This window comes from Arvicola amphibius, chromosome 15 (assembly GCF_903992535.2).
Source record: "Arvicola amphibius chromosome 15, mArvAmp1.2, whole genome shotgun sequence".
Taxonomy (NCBI): domain Eukaryota; kingdom Metazoa; phylum Chordata; class Mammalia; order Rodentia; family Cricetidae; genus Arvicola; species Arvicola amphibius.
Window position 1 is genome coordinate 34189371 of NC_052061.1, and position 18192 is coordinate 34207562.

An 18192-nucleotide genomic window follows, 5' to 3' on the forward strand; every position below is an offset into this window, starting at 1 on the left:
AAAGAACACTCACTGCTCTTCCAGAGGACCCAGGTTTGATTCCAAGCACCCACACGGCAGCTCACAACTGTCTGTAACCCCAGTTCCAGGGAATCTGCTACCCCCACATCAATGCACATAAAATAAAATTAAATAAATTGTTTTTTTTTTTTTTAAAGTGAATTGGCTGCCAAGCAGTGGTGGCAAATGCCTTTAATCCCAGCACTTGGGAGGCAGAAGCAGGCAGATCTCTGTGAGTTCGAGCCCAGCCTGGTCTACAAGAGCTAGTTCCAGGACAGGCTCCAAAGCTACAGAGAAACCTTTTCTCGAAACTCCCCCCACCCCCCCCCCAAAAAAAAGTGAAAAACAAAAAAGAATTGGCTGGTCATCAGATTTCCCAGCATGCTTTCATAGCATATATTTAGTAGCTTATATTTGGGTGGTTTTTATTATCTTCATTCCCAGGGGAACTTCCTCCAAAGTGATCGAGGCTATCTATGGTTTGGGTTTGGTTCTGGTTTTCACATTCGTGCTCCACTTGAAATGTAGCATTCAGGTCATTCAGTGCCTGTGCTCAGTCTCCTTCCTGAGTCTGGACTGCGAGAACATTGATTGCTCATTCAATCCTTGCAGAGAGACAGGAAGGGCAGGCAACATAAAGCCACTGGTCCCCCAGGAGAGAGTCGCAGCCACAGACTCCTTTAAGTTGCACTGAAGCTTTGGGGTGAGAAGCCATGAGAGTGTGATGCCCATTTCCCAGAGTATGGCAGCCTGTGTTTGTAACAGCTTCAGTAGTGACCTGTACTCAGTCTTTTCACTGTGGCCTACTGTGGCCATGAGCACAAACAGATGCACTGAGGAGCCTAGGTACAAATGAAAGCATCACTCAGCAAGTAAGAATTCCTAACAACCTTGGAGAACTGTCCGCCCTTCTGTATGAAAAGGCTGCCCTAACAGCCACCGATTGGTAGGTTAAGGAAGGTAGCTGTGCCCAACCATTTTTCTTGCTCTAGAGGTGGGAATCCTTTCATTGGTGGTCAGTGATTCAATGAGTGAAAACCATCTATCCATTCAAGAAGCAATGTTGTGGTTTACATATGGCCTGGCTGTGGCCACCATCTATGAAAACCATTTCCTGCCTCCAAGAAAGAGATGGGTGGAGGGAGTGAGGGGGAGAAAGAACTTTCTGCTCTCGGTCCCATGCTACACGAGAGCAAATTTTTCTTTGTTGGAATGCATTGCATTTCCTTAGCAGATTGATGTTTTGGGATTCCAGCTGCCTTCCTGAGATCTTTGCTTCTCGTGGGTCCCTTAAATTCTAGATTAGTGGGGGTGGCATGACAAGGAAAAGGCTGCCGATGGAGCATCCGCCTTCTGAGGAGAGATGGGAGCTGCCCGGGAGGTAGAAGGATAGATTGAGGTGAGCTTCATTAAATCTTTCAGTCAAGTTTTAGTAGGATTCAGCTTCCATGAAACCAGAGTCATTACTCTGGCAGATGAGCAAGCAAGCCATGTTGTAGATGCTAACCAGAAAGGGATTCGGGAATTGGGCTCCCACAGGAGGGCCCACTCCAGCCTTATCTGAAAGGATCATATCTCTCTTCCCTCCAGACAGGATGCTGGGTATCAGTAGCCCCAGTTGTCCAGCACCCATCTCTGTGTTTGGGGTTTCACATGCTGTTTAGTAGCAGTGAAAGAGTCAGAAGGATTGGGGAAATGTTTGCAAACGTGTATAGGAGCCAGCTCATGTAAGTGGCACATAGAGTTATGTGATTAGTGTGACTACCTGTTCCTAAAAAGGGCCAGACATGACCCATTTTAAATGAGGTATCTGTGATGTAAAACTGAAGGAATTGTTTCTGGTCTGACTGAGGGCACCTCCATGTTCTGAAATTTAAACATGGCCTCAACCTTGGAGATGCCTATGAATTTAAATTTTGTTTTTGTTGACATCTGGATTTTTTGTTGTTTGTTTCAGTTTTTGAGAAGGGTCATGTGTAGTTCAGGTTGGCCTCAAACCCCCTGTACAGATGAATCTGATCTTGAACTTCTGCTTCTTTCTTGCCTCAACCTTCCAAGTTCTGGAATTATATGAATGCGCTGCTAAAGCTGTCTTATTAAAATATTAGTATCTCAAGGATTGGTTGTTTAATGTTTTATTTTGAGACAGGATTTCATGTAGTCTATGCTGACTTCGAATTCATAATATAGCTGAAGATGACCTTGAACTTCTGATCTTTCTGCTTCCAGTTCCTGAGTGCTAAGATTATAAGCATGCACCATCATGCTTGGTTTACTTGATGCTGGTAGTTAAACTTAGGGCTTCCTGCATTCTAGGCAAGCACTGTACCAACTGAGCTATATCTTCAGCCTCTTCAGGGTTGGTTTGTTGTAAGGTAACAGAGAATGGGGGAGTGAGGAATGCTGAAAGTTACAGAAAAATCAGAACACCAGGGTTTAAGAAATACGCCAAGTACTTGTGGAGCAGCTAGCCAAACAGCCCATCACTGAGACACATTAGTCTTCTGTGTTCCTTCTCTTCCTGGCTAGTTTAGAAAGATATGTCCAGCCATGTTGTCCTAACAGGTGTAATAATTGTGTGGGTATATGGCTCTCTGTGCCCCTCAAACCAACACATGCCTGACCTTCATGGGCTTAGCAGGGTCATAGCAGAAAGCTAGGCATTGTTCTCCTTGAGAGAAATCATGGCCTTGGGTTTGCCTGGACTCCTCTTAGCTTTGTGGTTCGGATTGGTTGGGAACCCATATGGAATTAGTATCTGGAAAATGAGCTGTGTCTTCCTTCACTGAGCTCCCAGGGCTATGCACAAAGCAAAATGTCATCATGGTCTTTATTAGAAGCTGTGCTTAATACTTTTTTAAAAGTTCCATCTCAGAAAAATAAATGCTCTGTGTATTGGTCCAATAAATCATTGTCCCTGGCTGAATCTGATCCTCAGGGACAAAACATCCCCTCTCCATGCACGGTCCTCTTCCCATTAAACTGAATATTTCCTCTCAAAGAGCTTGCCACTACCTTCCTTTCTTACTGCCAGGAAACAGTGGCAAGCCCTTCCGTTTGCCACGAGGTCCCCGCCCCCACCTTGGGAATGGCTCCAGGAAGGAAACTGCTGGAGCAGAGTCAGGAAGGGCTGTGGATTATCTCTTTCCCTGGGAACAAGTGAGACTGGGCAGGGGAAGTTCAAGAGCCAATTTCCTACATGTCTGAGAGCAGAGGCTCTGCTTGCCACCAGCTCCACTCATTTGCCCCTCATGGTGCGCACGTCTAGGGGCACTTGTTCTTACACTGGACCGTTCAGACTAGGGCTCTGCTAGTGATCCCATAGTCCTTCACCATGTATTTAATACTGTTCTCTTGAGTCACAGCTTCTTATCCTCTGGGGATCTTCTGTGTGTTTGTCCTTCTAGTGGAATCCTTTATTATTCATTGACACGAGTGTGTATTTAGACATGGCTGACATTAAAAAATGAGGTACTAGAAATAAGCAACCAAAACTTCCTGGACTTCTAAGAACATTATCCTCCATAGTACATGTTAATTAGAGGGAGGAAGTGTACCTACAGTCATCCCCTTCCTATAGGGACAATACTTAACGTCTTCAGTGTGAGGCTTTAAAAAAAGAAGTGGGTACCTTTCGGCGGGCCCTGCCAAGGTATACCACTAACCAAACATGCCACACACAGCAGAGTTAGGACCGGAGGCTTATGGGGGAGGGGAAAGGGGGAGCGTGAAAGAATGAAAGGCTGTCTAGGAGTGGGGACATTGAGAGAGTCAGACAGACAGACAAGACAGACAGAACAGGGAAGAGGAGCAAGAGAGGGAGCTTTTAAAGGGTGCACATGTCACGTAGCTGGCAGTGGCAAGGTACTTGGCAACAGGTGATGGCGTAGCTGCCTCTGTGGCCGAGGCAGGGCACAGTAACATTCAGTGGGTGCTGGCCTCGCACTGCCACTGAGAGCGCAGCAAACACGCTTAAGCCTTGACAAGGTAGCATGCTCAGCAGAATTGTTTAGCCTGCATCTGTCCACAAGTGACAGATAAACCCAGTGGGCAACAACCTATGCGCCAGCCAGAGTATACTCTCAAAGGTTATTATGACACCAAGGCCAGAAGGCAGAAGACAGATTAAAGTTTCAAAGGAGACTGAGACACTTCCAGATGTGCTGTGCTGGGGAGCATATGAAGAATAGCTGTCAAGACCATTTTGAACTGTTATTGATAAAATTCAAAGATAGCCTTTTAGAGGTTATTATCAGCATATTAAGTTTTATTATCAGTTATTAAGTTTCTTGAGTATAATATGAGGTGTTAAGATTATGTAGGAGAGTGTCTTAGGAGACGCAAACTGAAATATTGAGGTGCCGTGGTATGTCCACAAATTATTTAAAACTAGCTCCATAGTCTCCCCAAAAGTAAATGTACGTTAGGGGGAGAGAGCATATGTGGCAGGGGTAACTGACGAATGAGTGAGGCTTATCCAGATAATGGCAGTGCTGTGTCTCTCCTTCTGACATTTCCAAACTGGAAAGTTGAAATCTCATTGATTTCCCTTGACCTTTCCACATTGTCTTCTTATTGTTACAAAACAAACAGTGTGGTGGGGACAGAGGGCAGCAACCAAAAACCACAGACTAACCTTGCTTCCCATTTCTTCCTTCCAAGAACTAACCAAGCCCAACCCTGCTTAGCTTCTAAGATCCACGGAGCTCAGGGAAGTGTGGCCGTAGACTGGTTCCCGTTTCTGCCATTACTATAAATGGTGTGCCAGAAGGCCTTTTGTTTGTTTGGCTGGTTGATCTGCTAGTTGATTTTTTGAGACAGGATCTCACTATGTAGCCTTAGCTGAACCAGAACTCACTGTGTAGACCAGGCTAGCCTTGAACTCATTGGAGACCTGCCTGTCTCTGCCTCCTGAGTACTGAGGTTAAAGGCATATGCCACCATGCCTGGCCTGACAGCCTTCTGATCGACCACATGATAGCTCAATTTTAAAGTGCTTTTGTGAATCTAAGTAACATTTTTTTTTCTTTAAAGAGTTTCCTTGAGGGCTGGAGAGATGGCTCAGAGGTTAAGAGCACTGATTGTTCTTCCAGAAGTCCTGAGTTCAATTCCCAGCAACCATATAGTGGCTCACAACCATCTGTAATGAGATCTGGTGCCCTCTTCTGGCCTGCAGGCATACATGCAGACAGAACACTGTAAACAAAACAAACAAATAAATAAATAAATAAATAAATACTTTTTAAAGATAAATTAATTAAAAAAAAAAAAAGTTTCCTTGGGCTGGGCGATGGTGGTTCAAGCCTTTACTCCCAGCACTCCGGAGGCAGAGGAAGGCGGATCTCTGTGAGTTTGAAGCCAGCCTGGTCTACAGAGCCAGTTTGAGGACAGCCAGGGCTACAAAGAGGGCTACTCTGTCGCAAAAAACAAAAACCAAGAATTAGTTTCTTTGAACAATAAAAGATGAATTGATAAGTTCAGCACTTAGAGAAAAGGTGACATTTTCCAAAATAGCTGTATTAAGGTAGAGTTTCTCCAATGAGAGTGGAGTTAGCTGGCTTCTAGCATCTTCTCAGGCTGTGCGTCTGTCCACATAGCTTGAGAAGCAGAATCTGGAAAATGAGTCCTGTCTTTCCAGGGGAGCTTCTGTTAACCCTAAAAGCAGCCCTGCAGTCTCCACTGCTTAGTCTGCTTTCATTGCTGCGGCATACCTGAGAAAAAGAACTTCAAGAAGGGAGGGGATTTGGATTGCATTGTTCATTCTTACAGATTTCAGCTAATCTAGGGAAAACCCAAAAGAACAGTGGCTCCAAGCCCACAACAGGGAATTCTCAGGTTGATCTTTCCTCACGGTCACACAAGGTGTGAGACCTGCACCTGGCCCTGCAGCGTTGCTCGTGTGTCCTCCCCGGTAGACAGATGACAGAGTGTGTGTCCTCCCCGGTAGACAGATGACAGACACTAAGGAAAAGGCAAGTCTCTGCCAGAGAGTGTTGTTGCAAATGATTTGCATGTTAGTGGCTTTGCCATTTTTGATGTGAGAGGTATAGACTTGAGGCCAGCTCTGTCTGTTGACGCTCTGAGAAGAGTTACAGAGTTACTATTGCCCCGATATGCCCTGTGCTTGCTAATCCACTTTTGAAACTGATTTTCCTGTCTGTCAGTTCAAGCATAGTGTTGAGTCTTCTTGTTACAAGGGGGACTTTCTTTCTCTCTCTCTCTCTCTCTCTCTCTCTCTCTCTCTCTCTCTCTCTCTCTCTTTCTTTCTTTTTGAGTAACTCTACTATCAAATTGAGGACTTGGTCAGTTAAAAGTTTAAAAATCTTATGTCGTGAGTAAGCTTTTGGCTTCACTATGGGTGAGACAGAGTGAGTAAGATAGTAGTGTGTGGCTCACGCCTTTAATCCTAGCACAGGCATGTAGATCTCTTGAGTTCTAGGTCAGGTGTCTGTACATAGCAAGTTCCAGGCCACCTGGGGTACGTAGTGAGACCGTGTGTCAACAAGGAAAAAGGAATGAGTAACGCACAGATCCTACACAGTGAGCTCCAGGACAACAGGGAAAGTGAGTGTTTCTTCCTCTCCCAAACTGAGCAATAGAAATTGGAGTGTGCAAGCAGCTACAGGATTCGTGTCCCAGGACTGTGGGGCAAGCACAGGAAGAAGACACCAGCTGTAAGGGGCACTGAACTAGTCTCAGGTCACTTCCTCTTTGGAGTCTTTTAGTAAATGGTCACAGTTTGCTTGTTACCTTTTTACTAGATTGTGTTTCTCCTTGGGATCAGGCCTTGTAGCTTTTTTTTTGTGTTCTTAATTTCAAGCACAGTGAAACTTCAGTCTCTGTTGAATGACTGTAATTGATAGATGGCAAGATGACTTTAAATCCCTTTGCAAAGAAAAATTCTCTTCTGTGGGTGCCTGATTATTGGAATTGGTGTTAAAGATCACAGGGAATGAATGTATTATACCTCCTCAGACCCCATGAACACATTTGCCAGCCTCCTCATTAGGGTCCTCTTCCTACTGAGAGCAATGAATCAAAGTCCCTGCTAAGGAAGGGCACAGAGTAAAGTAGACACATATAATATCTGTTTCCTTAACGGGATGCTGTACCTTTTAGTTGCAGTGAACTTTCTTATGATCATCACTTCAGTACTACTACGCAGAAAGGACCAGGGTTCTTTCATATATGCGTACAGTGCATTTTGATTCCATTTAGAATCATCTTAAGCAAAATAAAATAGCTCTCAGAAAACTCTCAAGCAGCTTCTCATCTTGGAGACACTCATCCTCACCTTGTCCCCTATCTGCATTTTATGAATAAGTCCAGTGTGTAGGGGAATGAACTAGGTAGGGAAGCTGACATCCTGTGGACCAGTGTGAATAGAAAAGACTGTTTGTACCCCTCCCAAGTCTTGTTTTTGGTGTGGGCACTAACCTGTTGGCCTATCCTAGGGCACAGATAGCCCATGGTCCATGGTTTCTTATGGGGTTTGAATGATGATAGGTTGACTCAGAAATGATTCCCTTCAGCAGTAAACCTGAGGTTATCTGCCGTAGGCCAAATGCAAGTCAGACGGGAAGGAAGCTGAGAAAGCACTGGGAGAGTAAGCACTGCAATGCCTGCATGCACCGCTTGTGCATGTCAACTCTTACCTATCTCTGTGAAGCAGAAAATAACCTCCAGTTTCTTGCAGCAGAGAACTCATTTTAGTTTCATAAAACCAAAAGCAGATTGGCAAGATGACTTGGTAGGTAAAGGCCACTGGCACCTGACAATCCAAATCTACAAGCCTGGCCTTGATGCCCAGATAGAGGTGGAGGGAGAGAACCAACACCACAAAATTGACCTTTGATCTGTGCACCTCTGCCCCACCCACAAAATAATATCTTTAAAACCCATGTTCTTTCTATAGTTTCTTTCCCTCATATCACTTATGAACTCTAGCTGCCTTCCGTTTGCCTTATCTCATTCATGTAACATTGACTGGAAACATTCGGCCTGCCGAGACTTGAATTTGGCATTTCCCAGAGCCCGTGGTAGATAGCATCGCCGGCAAGTAGAGCACAGGCTGCACATTCTCTGCTTTGGGGTGTTCTCCACCTCCGGGGAGAACCAGGCCCGGTTACAGGAGTTGAAAGGCAATGCCTTTAAAGGTCCTTTTACAATGCTGTGACTTCTTGCTTGTACATGTTGGGAACTGGTTCTTATGCTGTAGAATAGTCCCCTAGGGCTTCAGAACACGAACAGGACAGTGATTGACAGTGGCCAACAGTTAACTGCACCTTAACCCCTATGCCGGATGCTATCTTGACCCTTTACATGGACAATTCCCCACCACCCATGATTAAGCATTCAGTGTAGATTGGGAAACCAAGACACATGTACTTGAAGAACTAGCTTTGAGTCATTAGGATAGAGCTGGACTTGGACCTATGCATGTGACTCCAATATCTGAACCCCACCATTCTCCTCCCTCCCTGCAAGCAGAGACCTGCCACGCCTGAAAGAGGTCTAAAAGGCTACGGGCTTCCTGTCAGCTGTGCAGCTAAGCAGTCGTATGTGTTAGGCGGGAAAGGCGTATTAAGATTCTGCCTGCCTACAGTTTCCACATAGAAAAAAAAATGCCCTATGTACAAGCATGGCTTCCACTGAGACGAATGGCTCCAATCCAGGGAACTCTATGTCAGACACACACACACACACACACACACACACACACACACACACACACACACAAACTGTTAATTAAGACATCAGCATTCTTATGTTAATCTAGAGATCAGAGTTATTATATTCATTTTTCTTTCCATAGGATAAAAAGATCAAGTGGCATGAGCAACCTTTTGGGGAAAATTGGAGCCAAAAAACAGAAAATGAGCACCCTTGAGAAGTCCAAATTGGACTGGGAGAACTTCAAGGAGGAAGAAGGGATTGGTGAAGAACTGGCTATTCATAACCGAGGGAAAGAAGGGTAAGGAGTGGTTCTGTTGGTCTGTAGCCTCGGAACTCTGCGATGATCTGTTTCACACCGCCCTGTTTTGCAAGGAGGAGCTTTTCACTGTGCAATGGAAGTGGAGTACTTTGGTTATTGGTGAAGCTCTAAGATGAGGCCAATCCCATCTGTGAGAAGCCACTGAGTGAAGATGGGGGGCGGGGCTGAGGTGCAGTGTTCCCTGGACCGAGTTTGCTAGCTTACAGCTCATTGAACTGTAAATCACCTGGTTTATTCACAAGACTGGATCTGGCTCATGGCGGCTGGCTTGTCCTAATCTGAATCATTTGACCTTCTGAGAATCTGGGTTAGTTCAAGTGCTTCAAAAGCAAAGAAGGCCAACCCAGTGCCAGGATACAGTCACATTATCCATGAATGGTTTGGTATTTTTTTCGACCATGTTACTGTGGTCAAGGGCATGGCAAGGCCATTGCTGTGCCATTTCATGGTCACTCTAGAATACGAAGAAAATATCCATAAACCAAAAGTGACCTATTTCTTGTTAGTGTTTTTTTGTTTGTTTGTTTGTTTGTTTTATTTTTCCTGTGGGAGTGCTGAGAAAGGATCTCACTGTGTAACCTAGTCTGTCCTCAAAATCATGGCAGTCCTTCTGCCTTAGTCCTCCATGTTTGGGATCACAGGTTAAGAGCCACCGTGCCCACACAGCTTTCATGTATGTTTTTGGTAAAGAAAAAGAAGTGGGGTTCATTTAGTGGTTAGGGAGTACAAGAGAAACTTAAGGAGCAGAGGCCCATGACTTCAGGTCAGCATTCCTCACTCCTGAAATATTGAATGGCCATTTATACAGCCCTGCCCTCACCAGTAAGGCCTTCTCTTTTGGCATAGCAGTTGCCTCAGCTCCTTTGCCAGTAAAATCGGGATGCTATTACACCTTCATTCTGATTATGCAGACCCTGAGATAAAGCAGAATGTATGTAATACGTACAGAGATGTAGTATGTCTAAAGCATTTTGAAGACTGCTATGTAAGGGCCCGCTTTCAGCAGCTCAGGAATTGATGGGGAGCCATGGAGTCAGCAGACTGACTCTTCTATCTGAGGCAGTGAGGAGAGCAAAACATATCTATCTAGGGCTGGCCAAAGAAGGAAGCACACACACCTTCAGGATCTTTCTTCCTCCCCCCCCTCTCTCTCTCATTTCTTTTCTTACGTCTATTCAGATGTGTCCCTTCTGTGTTTTTATTTTTCCTTACAGCTTATTTACCCCAGCAGAATCTTTCAAGCAATATAAAAGTTACAGTGTTATTACATTGAATACAAGTAAAAATGTGTTTTCCATGTCCTTACATGATTAACATTCTTTGTATTACAGGTGAAAAATTATCTCAAGAGCCCACATACATTTGTACCTAAGCAACTTGTTACAGATTAACAGAGTGTAAGCAAGGAAGTTATTTTTCCCAGCCAGTTCTTTTACTGGCAAGCTGCATTTTGTGGTTACAAAGAAAGGTAGCCCTTACTTCATCTGAGACAGGGGCAATACTTTAAACAGTTTAAACAACTTAAGAGGAAATCTTCATAATAATCCACAGGTAAAAATGCCTAGTAGAACAGGGTATGTCCCTGTAAAGACAGTGGGGATCCCTCACACCCATTCACACCATACCAGATACCAGAGAAAAATGGCAGTGGCAAACATGTAAAAACTCAGCAATAGCAACCGACATTCCGGAGCAGAAGCCCTCGGGGCCTTGCCTAGCCGAGATTCACCCATCAGTGACTTACATGCATTCTGGTGGACGAATCTCCTGAAGTCAGTTGCCACCTGCTGCTCCTCTGACATGGCCACTTACCACATGAAGGCCTATGTAAGTACATGTCATTTCGGTTATTAATTAACCTAAATTAGCCTTTAATCCCAGTACTTGGGAGGCAGGGTGTCTTAGGGTTTTTATTGTTATGAAGAGACACTGTAACCACAGCACCACTTATAAAGGAAAACATTAATTGGGGCCAGACAACCTGCTCTTCTCCACGTTGTTTCTGGTTGGTGTTTGCTCACAGCAGCAGAGAGCTAAAGAGGACAGGCACTGGCCCCAGCTTAGCCCCAGCTTAGTCGTCTATGTCCCCAGGGTGTTAGGGTAATGAAGCAAATACGCAAAATACTGGCCTTCCCTCAGGCTTCTGTTCACTTTTCTTTTCTCCTGTTTGCCATTAACTGACCACCCCAGACTCAGACCTCACTGGAAAGCTGGATGCTTTACCCATCTAAGTCCTGGCCAGCAGTTCAGGAGTGTTTTCCATGGCGATGGGGTGGAGTTTGGAGGCGTCCCCAAGTCTCCCAGGCTGGCCGTTCTGCCCTCCCCAGCCCTTCCGCCTGAGAGTGTGGGCCCTGGCGATTGTTTTCTTCTTCCTCCCCAGGCAAACACTAGTTCAAGACTTAGCCATCATTTGGGGCCTTTCCTGCTACCCTATCCTCTTCCTCAGCTGCTTGCTGCAACCCAGCTTCAGTGCCCTTCGCTTTGGAGTGTTAGCTCCCCTGCAAGTCTCTGCTTTGTCAGCCTGGATGCCACTGCAGAACAGCCCCGCCACCTTGGCCACTTCACCGTTTCTCTGCTGTGCTGACTGACTGGTGGTGTCATGTTTTGTTAGTGTCCAGTAAGCACCCCAGAGCAGATACCACACCACTCCAGTGTCTAAATGCCTGACGCACTGGCCAGCAGATGCCCCTGGCTTTGTCTGTGGCCTAGTAGGATCAGAACTAACGATCCAGAAAAGTCTGGCGTAACACATCAGAATAGGTTTTTATGTGGCAACATTTTCAGTCAGCAGAGTGCTTGAAGTGCTAGGCCAGAGACAGTCTGGGTGTGAGCAGACGTCGTTCAGATGTTGAGCATGACTTCTAGATCTGCCAACTAATCACAGATTTCCTCATGGTGGGTATCATTAACACAGCTTTCCAAATATAACCCTAAGGCAGGAGCCCTAGGTGTAGGGGAGAGAATCTGTGTATAAAATGAACAGTGAAGAGAAACACGAGCTTGGGCTTGGCTGCTGCTCTCTGTCCAGTTAAGCTGAAGGTGCAGAGCATAGTGATTAGAAACCAGCTATTTGGCGATTTAAAAAACACGGTGGAGGGGCTGCTAAATACTTGGCATTTCCCGAAGCATCTGTCTCCAAGATTCCAGGAGTTTGTCTCCCAGGACCATTGCAGGCATGAAAAAAGGATTGTTGTTGCCTTTGTGGCCATGCCTGGGCTGGCACTTTGCATCTTTAGTTGCGTTCCCAGAGCAGAAACATCCTGCCCTGTTAGGACTACCCCAGAGACATGCTGCGTCTGAGTGCTTCCACTGCCCATCAAGAGCTGAAGTTTATCATTGCTGTGCCATTTGACTGCACCAAATGTGCTCAGGAGCCAGCACTGTGACACTAGTAACGGAGTACCAGCCCAGACATCCTCCTACCTTGTGTCTGCTGTGCGTGCCCTTTTCCTTAGCACTGTGCGAGAAGCCTCTCCTGTGGTTTTAGCCGCAGGATGACCACATGACAGAGCTTTTGCAAGCCAGCATCCTCTGACCTCCAGGCTGGGTTCTCTGACAGGTACTGGCTTCTTCCCTGATAGTGCTCCCTACTCCTCCCTACCCGGTGTCCTGAATTTCACAATAATTGAGGCAGAAAAATAATTTGAGTTGAAAGATCCCAAAGAGCCTATTGTGTATAGCTTAAGTTCTGGAGGAGAAACTAGGGAGCTACCTAGGTTCTTGATGCTCTTAGCATGTTTTGTTAATGATAGTAACAAAATACTTTGCCAGGCATAGTGGTCCACACCTTTAATCCCAGCACTAAGGAGGCAGAGGCAGGCTGATCTCCATGAGTTCGAGACTAACCTGTTCTACAAAGTGAGTTCCAGGACAGCCAGAGCTACACAGAGAGAGCCCATCTTTTATAAATGAGTGAATGAGTAAATAAGTAAATAAATACATTAAAATCTGCTGCTGCTGCTTAAATGGACCATAAAAGAGCACAGGAGCAGCAGAGGATGACATACTTCGTCAGCCCTAGGCTTCCCAGTGTGCCAGGCTCCTTCTGACCTGAAAAGCAACAAGACCAAAGACGAGTAGGAGCCATAATTCCCATTGCACTTGTCAGCCAGCAGATCTGTTCGGAGCTGTGGCCCAATTAAAATGCCTGGAAACCTCTGCAACCCAGTTGAACTGGGTGAGCCCTCCGCTGGCCCTCTGAGGCAGCCCTTCCTAGGGAGCATTTCCAGTCTTGGTCTCCATTCCAAATGTCCTGATCTGAGGCCTTGCAGGTCATGGCTGTGGTTCAGTCGATGAGAAGGAAGAATCAGTGCTTCTCGAATCTCCTATCCACAGAGGGGCATTACATTTTTATTCCTGTTTCACAGAGAAGGAAAAAACAAACACAAAAAGTCAAAAATTAAATACCGATACATTTCCCAAAAGTACAGATAGCAGATATCAAAGTCATTCTCATCCCCAGCACCATGTTGGCTCAGTCGGCTCATGGGTGTAAACCAAGCTGTCGCAAGGATCCTCTTAACAGCTGCCAAGGGCTGTGACGGGGAATAAAATAGCCAGACCTGCCTTGCTGGCCTTTGTCTGGCTGCCCTTGAGAATTGAGTTGCATCTGTATGTGCTCTTGTTGCCGTCTGAGACTTCCCTTGGCCTCGGCTTTGCCTCTTTAGCATCTGTGTCGTCTGGACACATATAGCTTCCGTGAACCTGCAAGCCCTTATCCGTGCTCAGTGAGCGTCCCAGTGTAGAAGTCACTTCCTTTTCCTTCCTGAAACACCACGTGATTCTTACACAGTACATCTCTTGCCTGTGTTCACTCTCTTTGCTGGTTCTTCCAAGGGACAGTTAGCATGCCTGTCACCAAGTCCCCAATTCACTTGTGTCTGCTTCTCCAGATCCAGGATAGGCAGGGGCTGGGAATGACTCACTGCAGTGGGTGAGGCCCTCAGCTCAAGGCCCTCTGCTGCTGCAGGGAGTTGATTGTTTCCACACCTTTTCCCCCAGGCCCCTATTCTTTGCCTTTATCTGAAGGAGAATACGCTATCTGCCACTGCTTTCTCTGCCAGGGAATCTGAATTTCAGATTTAACTGGGTCTCCTTTATTTTCACCTACTAAATCTGACAACTCTGACCCAAGGGACTATGTCAAACCTAAGCACAGCCTTTCCATGTGTTCCAGCTATTCTGGCCTCATTGACAGTCTTGACACCGCAGCCTAATTGCTGATCCAGACAAGGTGATAGTTGTTAGTTTCATACAGCACACATCCCAATGTGGCCATCTGCTATCCTCAGGACCCTGATGGAAGCTGGCTACCTAAAATCACAGTGACAGACTCTTGCTCCATGCTAAGCATTATTGATATACTATTTATATTTATACTTATATAAATATACATTTACCCCTCACAGCAGCCCATCTGAGTAAGGAGGGTTCATCTCTTTAACTTTTTTGGAGGCTGGGGGAGGATGTAAGTTTTTTTGGTTTGGGATTTTTTTGTTGTTTTTGTTTGTTTCTTATTTTCTGGTTTGTTAAGACAATATTCAGGATTCAGGGATATGGTTCAGTTGCTATAGTGTTTGTCTATTGTGTGCAAAGCCCTACATCACACAGGACAGGCCTAGTGGTTCATAGCTGTAATCTTAGCCACTAGGAAGGTAAAGGCGGAAGGCTACAGTCATCCTGGGCTATATATAGCAAGCCATCCTGAAATGCATGAGACCCTGTCTCCAAAACAATAAAACTGCAGGAGTGGTCTCTGGCCTAGGCTGGTACAGAACTCACATCGGTCTTCTTACCTCAGCCACAGCAGTGCTAGACAGACAGACGGATCGATAGATATTTTTGTTGTTGCCCCCCCCCACTTAATATATTAAGAAACAGATTTGCTAAGTTTATATGACTTGTCCAGAGTAACACAGTAAGTGACAAGATTCGAATTCAGCTCCCTCTGGCCTCAGAACCTGTGTTTTCTGACTAGTCCTTGGTAGTATGTGGAGGATTAATAGCCACATAAGCTCATCTGGCAAGCAAGTAGTAGGATGGGCCTCGCTTCAGGATGCTGAAGGGCAGAAAAACAAGACCTGAGCTCAGAGAAGAACACAAGTTCCTGGACCTGGTTATGTTCTTGCCATGAATGTAATAACCTTGTAGTGACAGATGCACATTTTCCATGGTGCAACAAAGAAAAATTAGTGCAGAGATGCAATTATGTTTCCCGTTTTTAATGGCAATTTTGCTCTCTCAATAGATTAATTAGCTGCAGAGAGTTCCTCCCCTCAAGCACATCACAGCATACTTTATGGCAAGAAAAGGTAGATTAAAATGCAGCTGTGTGTCATTAAGCAGCCAGGCTCCCTCCTGACCAGCGTGCCTGCGTGCCTGCCAGCTTAGGCTGGCCTCCCTCTACCCTGTCTGGGAATACTGAGGGAGACCTCGAGGGAGCTCTCTGACCTTGGCTTGAGAGCAGAAGTGAGCTCCAGGCTTCTAGGGAACCCTGTGTGTGACAGCGGGTGCAGAGAGAGGTGTTTGTCTCATTGCTAGAGGAATTCTGCCTTTGTGCCACAGAAGTGGCCTGGCCCCCAGGCTAAGGAGAAAATACCGAGGGAAATAGAGAAGAGGAAATTAGGTGACTTTGCAAGCCTGGGCTAAGGGTTCCCTCACAGCAGTCCTTGGTGGCCAGTATTCTAGCCTTTTTCTTGCATTTTCAGGTATATTTTTTATGTTTTGAGATACACAAAAACATAGCTTTGGCCCCATGAGATGGCTCAGTGGATCCGATGCACTGTGCCAAGCTTGCCAACCCTTCTTCAGTCCCCAGGACCCATATGGTGGAAGGAGAGACGCAACCCCTGCAAGTCAGCTGTCATCTGTGCCACACAAACACATACCCGCACACAAGCACAAAATAAACCTCATCTTAAGATAATATATCTTAGCCTGGTGGTGGTGGCACACACCTTTAATCCCAGCAGTTGGGAGCCAGAGGCTAGTGTATCTCAGCCTAGTCTACGTAGTGAGATCCTGTCTCAAAACAAAAAACGGGCTAGGCATCCTTTTCCGCTTTATCTGAACAGAACTGTCCTGTGTAGATGAAGTGAGAGTGGTCAGGTGGTCATCCGACCAGCCTGGCTAACCTGCTGGTTACCGCAGCCTGATTTGCCCCTGGGCTTGGGACAGCGCAAGAGAGCGGAGCCCTTTCTGGCAGACTTTACTGACGCTGTTTTGTCTTCTTCCAGGTACATTGAACGGAAAGCTTTTCTGGATCGAGTGGACCACAGGCAGTTTGAAATTGAACGAGACCTCAGGCTGAGCAAAATGAAACCTTGACATTCTGGGGAGAATTAGTAGCAGCTTATTCCTATTGACAATGTGAGCTCTTCTGTGTGTCTGTGAATTATTTCCAGTGTTCATCATGTGTCCAGCAAGAAGGCCCTTTTCTACGTTGCAGTTTGGTTTATGTATCTTAATCTTAGCTGGTTTCATTCATTTTACTTTTTAAAATTTGTCTTTAAATAAACAAATAGAAGTCCTCTGTGAGGTTGGTAAAAATGAAGATGCCACTCCCCTTCCCTCTGCTCTTCTTCCAGCCCAGGCCCAGCTAGCACCGCTCAGACCCGTCCAAGTTTTGTGAGGCCACGGGCCTCTCTCTGAGATCAGCCTTTCCCGGAAACCCCTAAGGGGGCTCCCTGGGCAGATGCTCAGTCCCTGAGCATTTGTTCTCAATTGATTCAGCTTCTGTTTTGTGTGAAATTCTCATGGTAAGGTGGAACATTGATATAAATTAATACTGAGTGGTCTTTTTGGTTTTTCCTACTTCCCTTTTTCTCTTAAAAAAGTCTACTTCAGATATATTTTTACCTCAACAGTTCTTTAGGTTTTTTTTTATGTCAAGGGATATTCTTGCCAGTAGTGCTAGCACACACCTAGAATCCTGGCACTTGGGAGACTGAGAAAAAATTACCACAAATTTGAGGCCAACCTGGACTATATATGGTTCCAGATCAGCCTAGGCTATAGAGTGAATCTTGTCTCGAAAATGGGGGGTGGGGAGTATTCTAAAGAACAATTGTTCTTTATACTCCTTAGGGAAATTCCAAACCCAAACTTCCTATTTAGGAAGCATGGAAGAAGAAAATAAATAATAAACCATCCATGCTAATACAGCATTAAGTCCCTACAGTGGCTCATAAGGCATGGGAGTGGGGAGAAAGTGGGCTTTAAAGACAACGGTCTGTTTTCTGTGTGGATGGTTGAGTCACATCAGAATCTCAGAGGGCTGAAGTGAACTACTGCTATCCTAAGGACAAGGAACACTAGGTCACAGTGGATTTCCGCATCCAGACCTTGGATGTGTTTGTAGCAACCAGATGGCTAGCATCTCATTACCCAGAGAGGGAGTTTACGAGCTACATTTGAACTCAGGGTCTGTTGTATCCATCTGCAAAAGACTGCAGGTGGCAAGAGAGCGTTTGAAGCTGGCATCAGAACAGATGGTCTCTACTGGGACGCGGGATGATAGAGGAAGTCTTTAACCTGAACCAGCCAGCACACCATTAGGGCAGGCCCCCCAGACCTGCAAGAGTGGAGGCTCACCTGTGGTGCTGTCTGGCATGCCACCCACTGCACTGGGGTTCTGTGTACCCCCAGCATCCCGCCTCCTTTCCTGACTCTGGCACGTGTGCACAACAGTATGCTAGTGTGTGTCTGCATCAGTAAGACTTAAAGTGGCCTCAAAGCAGATCTGGGCCATCGCACCAGTCTGGCTGCAGGGGAGGCTGCCAATGTGTATGTGGAGCGTTCCAGCCCCTGTGGCTGGACAGACCCAGAGGAGGAAACGAGCTAGCTGACCGGTATGCCCAGCACAGCCAGCCTTTCTGTTTGTTTTCCAAAGCTGCTCCCGGGGAATCGGGAGGTAGGAGATGAAAACAGATGGTGTGTGTTGGTGGTTGCTGAGCTGTTCTGAACTTGGATATGGATTTCAGTTTTTCATAATAAAACTTTATTTATTTCTGGGCAGTGGTGGTGCACACCTTTTATTCCAGCACTCAGAGGGAGGCAGAGGCAGGCGGATCTCTGTGAGTTCAAGGCCAGCTTGGTCTACAGAGTAAGTTCTAGGACAAGCTCCAAAGCTACACAGAGAAACCCTGTCTCGAAAAAACAAAACAAACAGAAAACATTTGGTTTTTTTTTTTTTGTTT

General features: G+C 45.9%; 1 protein-coding gene across 1 annotated transcript in view; it reads left to right on the forward strand.

Annotated features, from left to right (window-relative positions):
- Nucleotides 1-16524, forward strand: part of Cfdp1 (craniofacial development protein 1) — an 82406-nt gene extending 65882 nt beyond the window's left edge. The window contains exons 6-7 of the mRNA XM_038313095.2: nucleotides 8816-8974; nucleotides 16231-16524. Of these exons, the coding sequence (XP_038169023.1) occupies nucleotides 8816-8974; nucleotides 16231-16321 (250 nt within the window). The 3' untranslated portion in view covers nucleotides 16322-16524. The remainder of the gene's footprint in view (nucleotides 1-8815; nucleotides 8975-16230) is intronic.
- Nucleotides 16525-18192: the final 1668 nt, after the last annotated feature.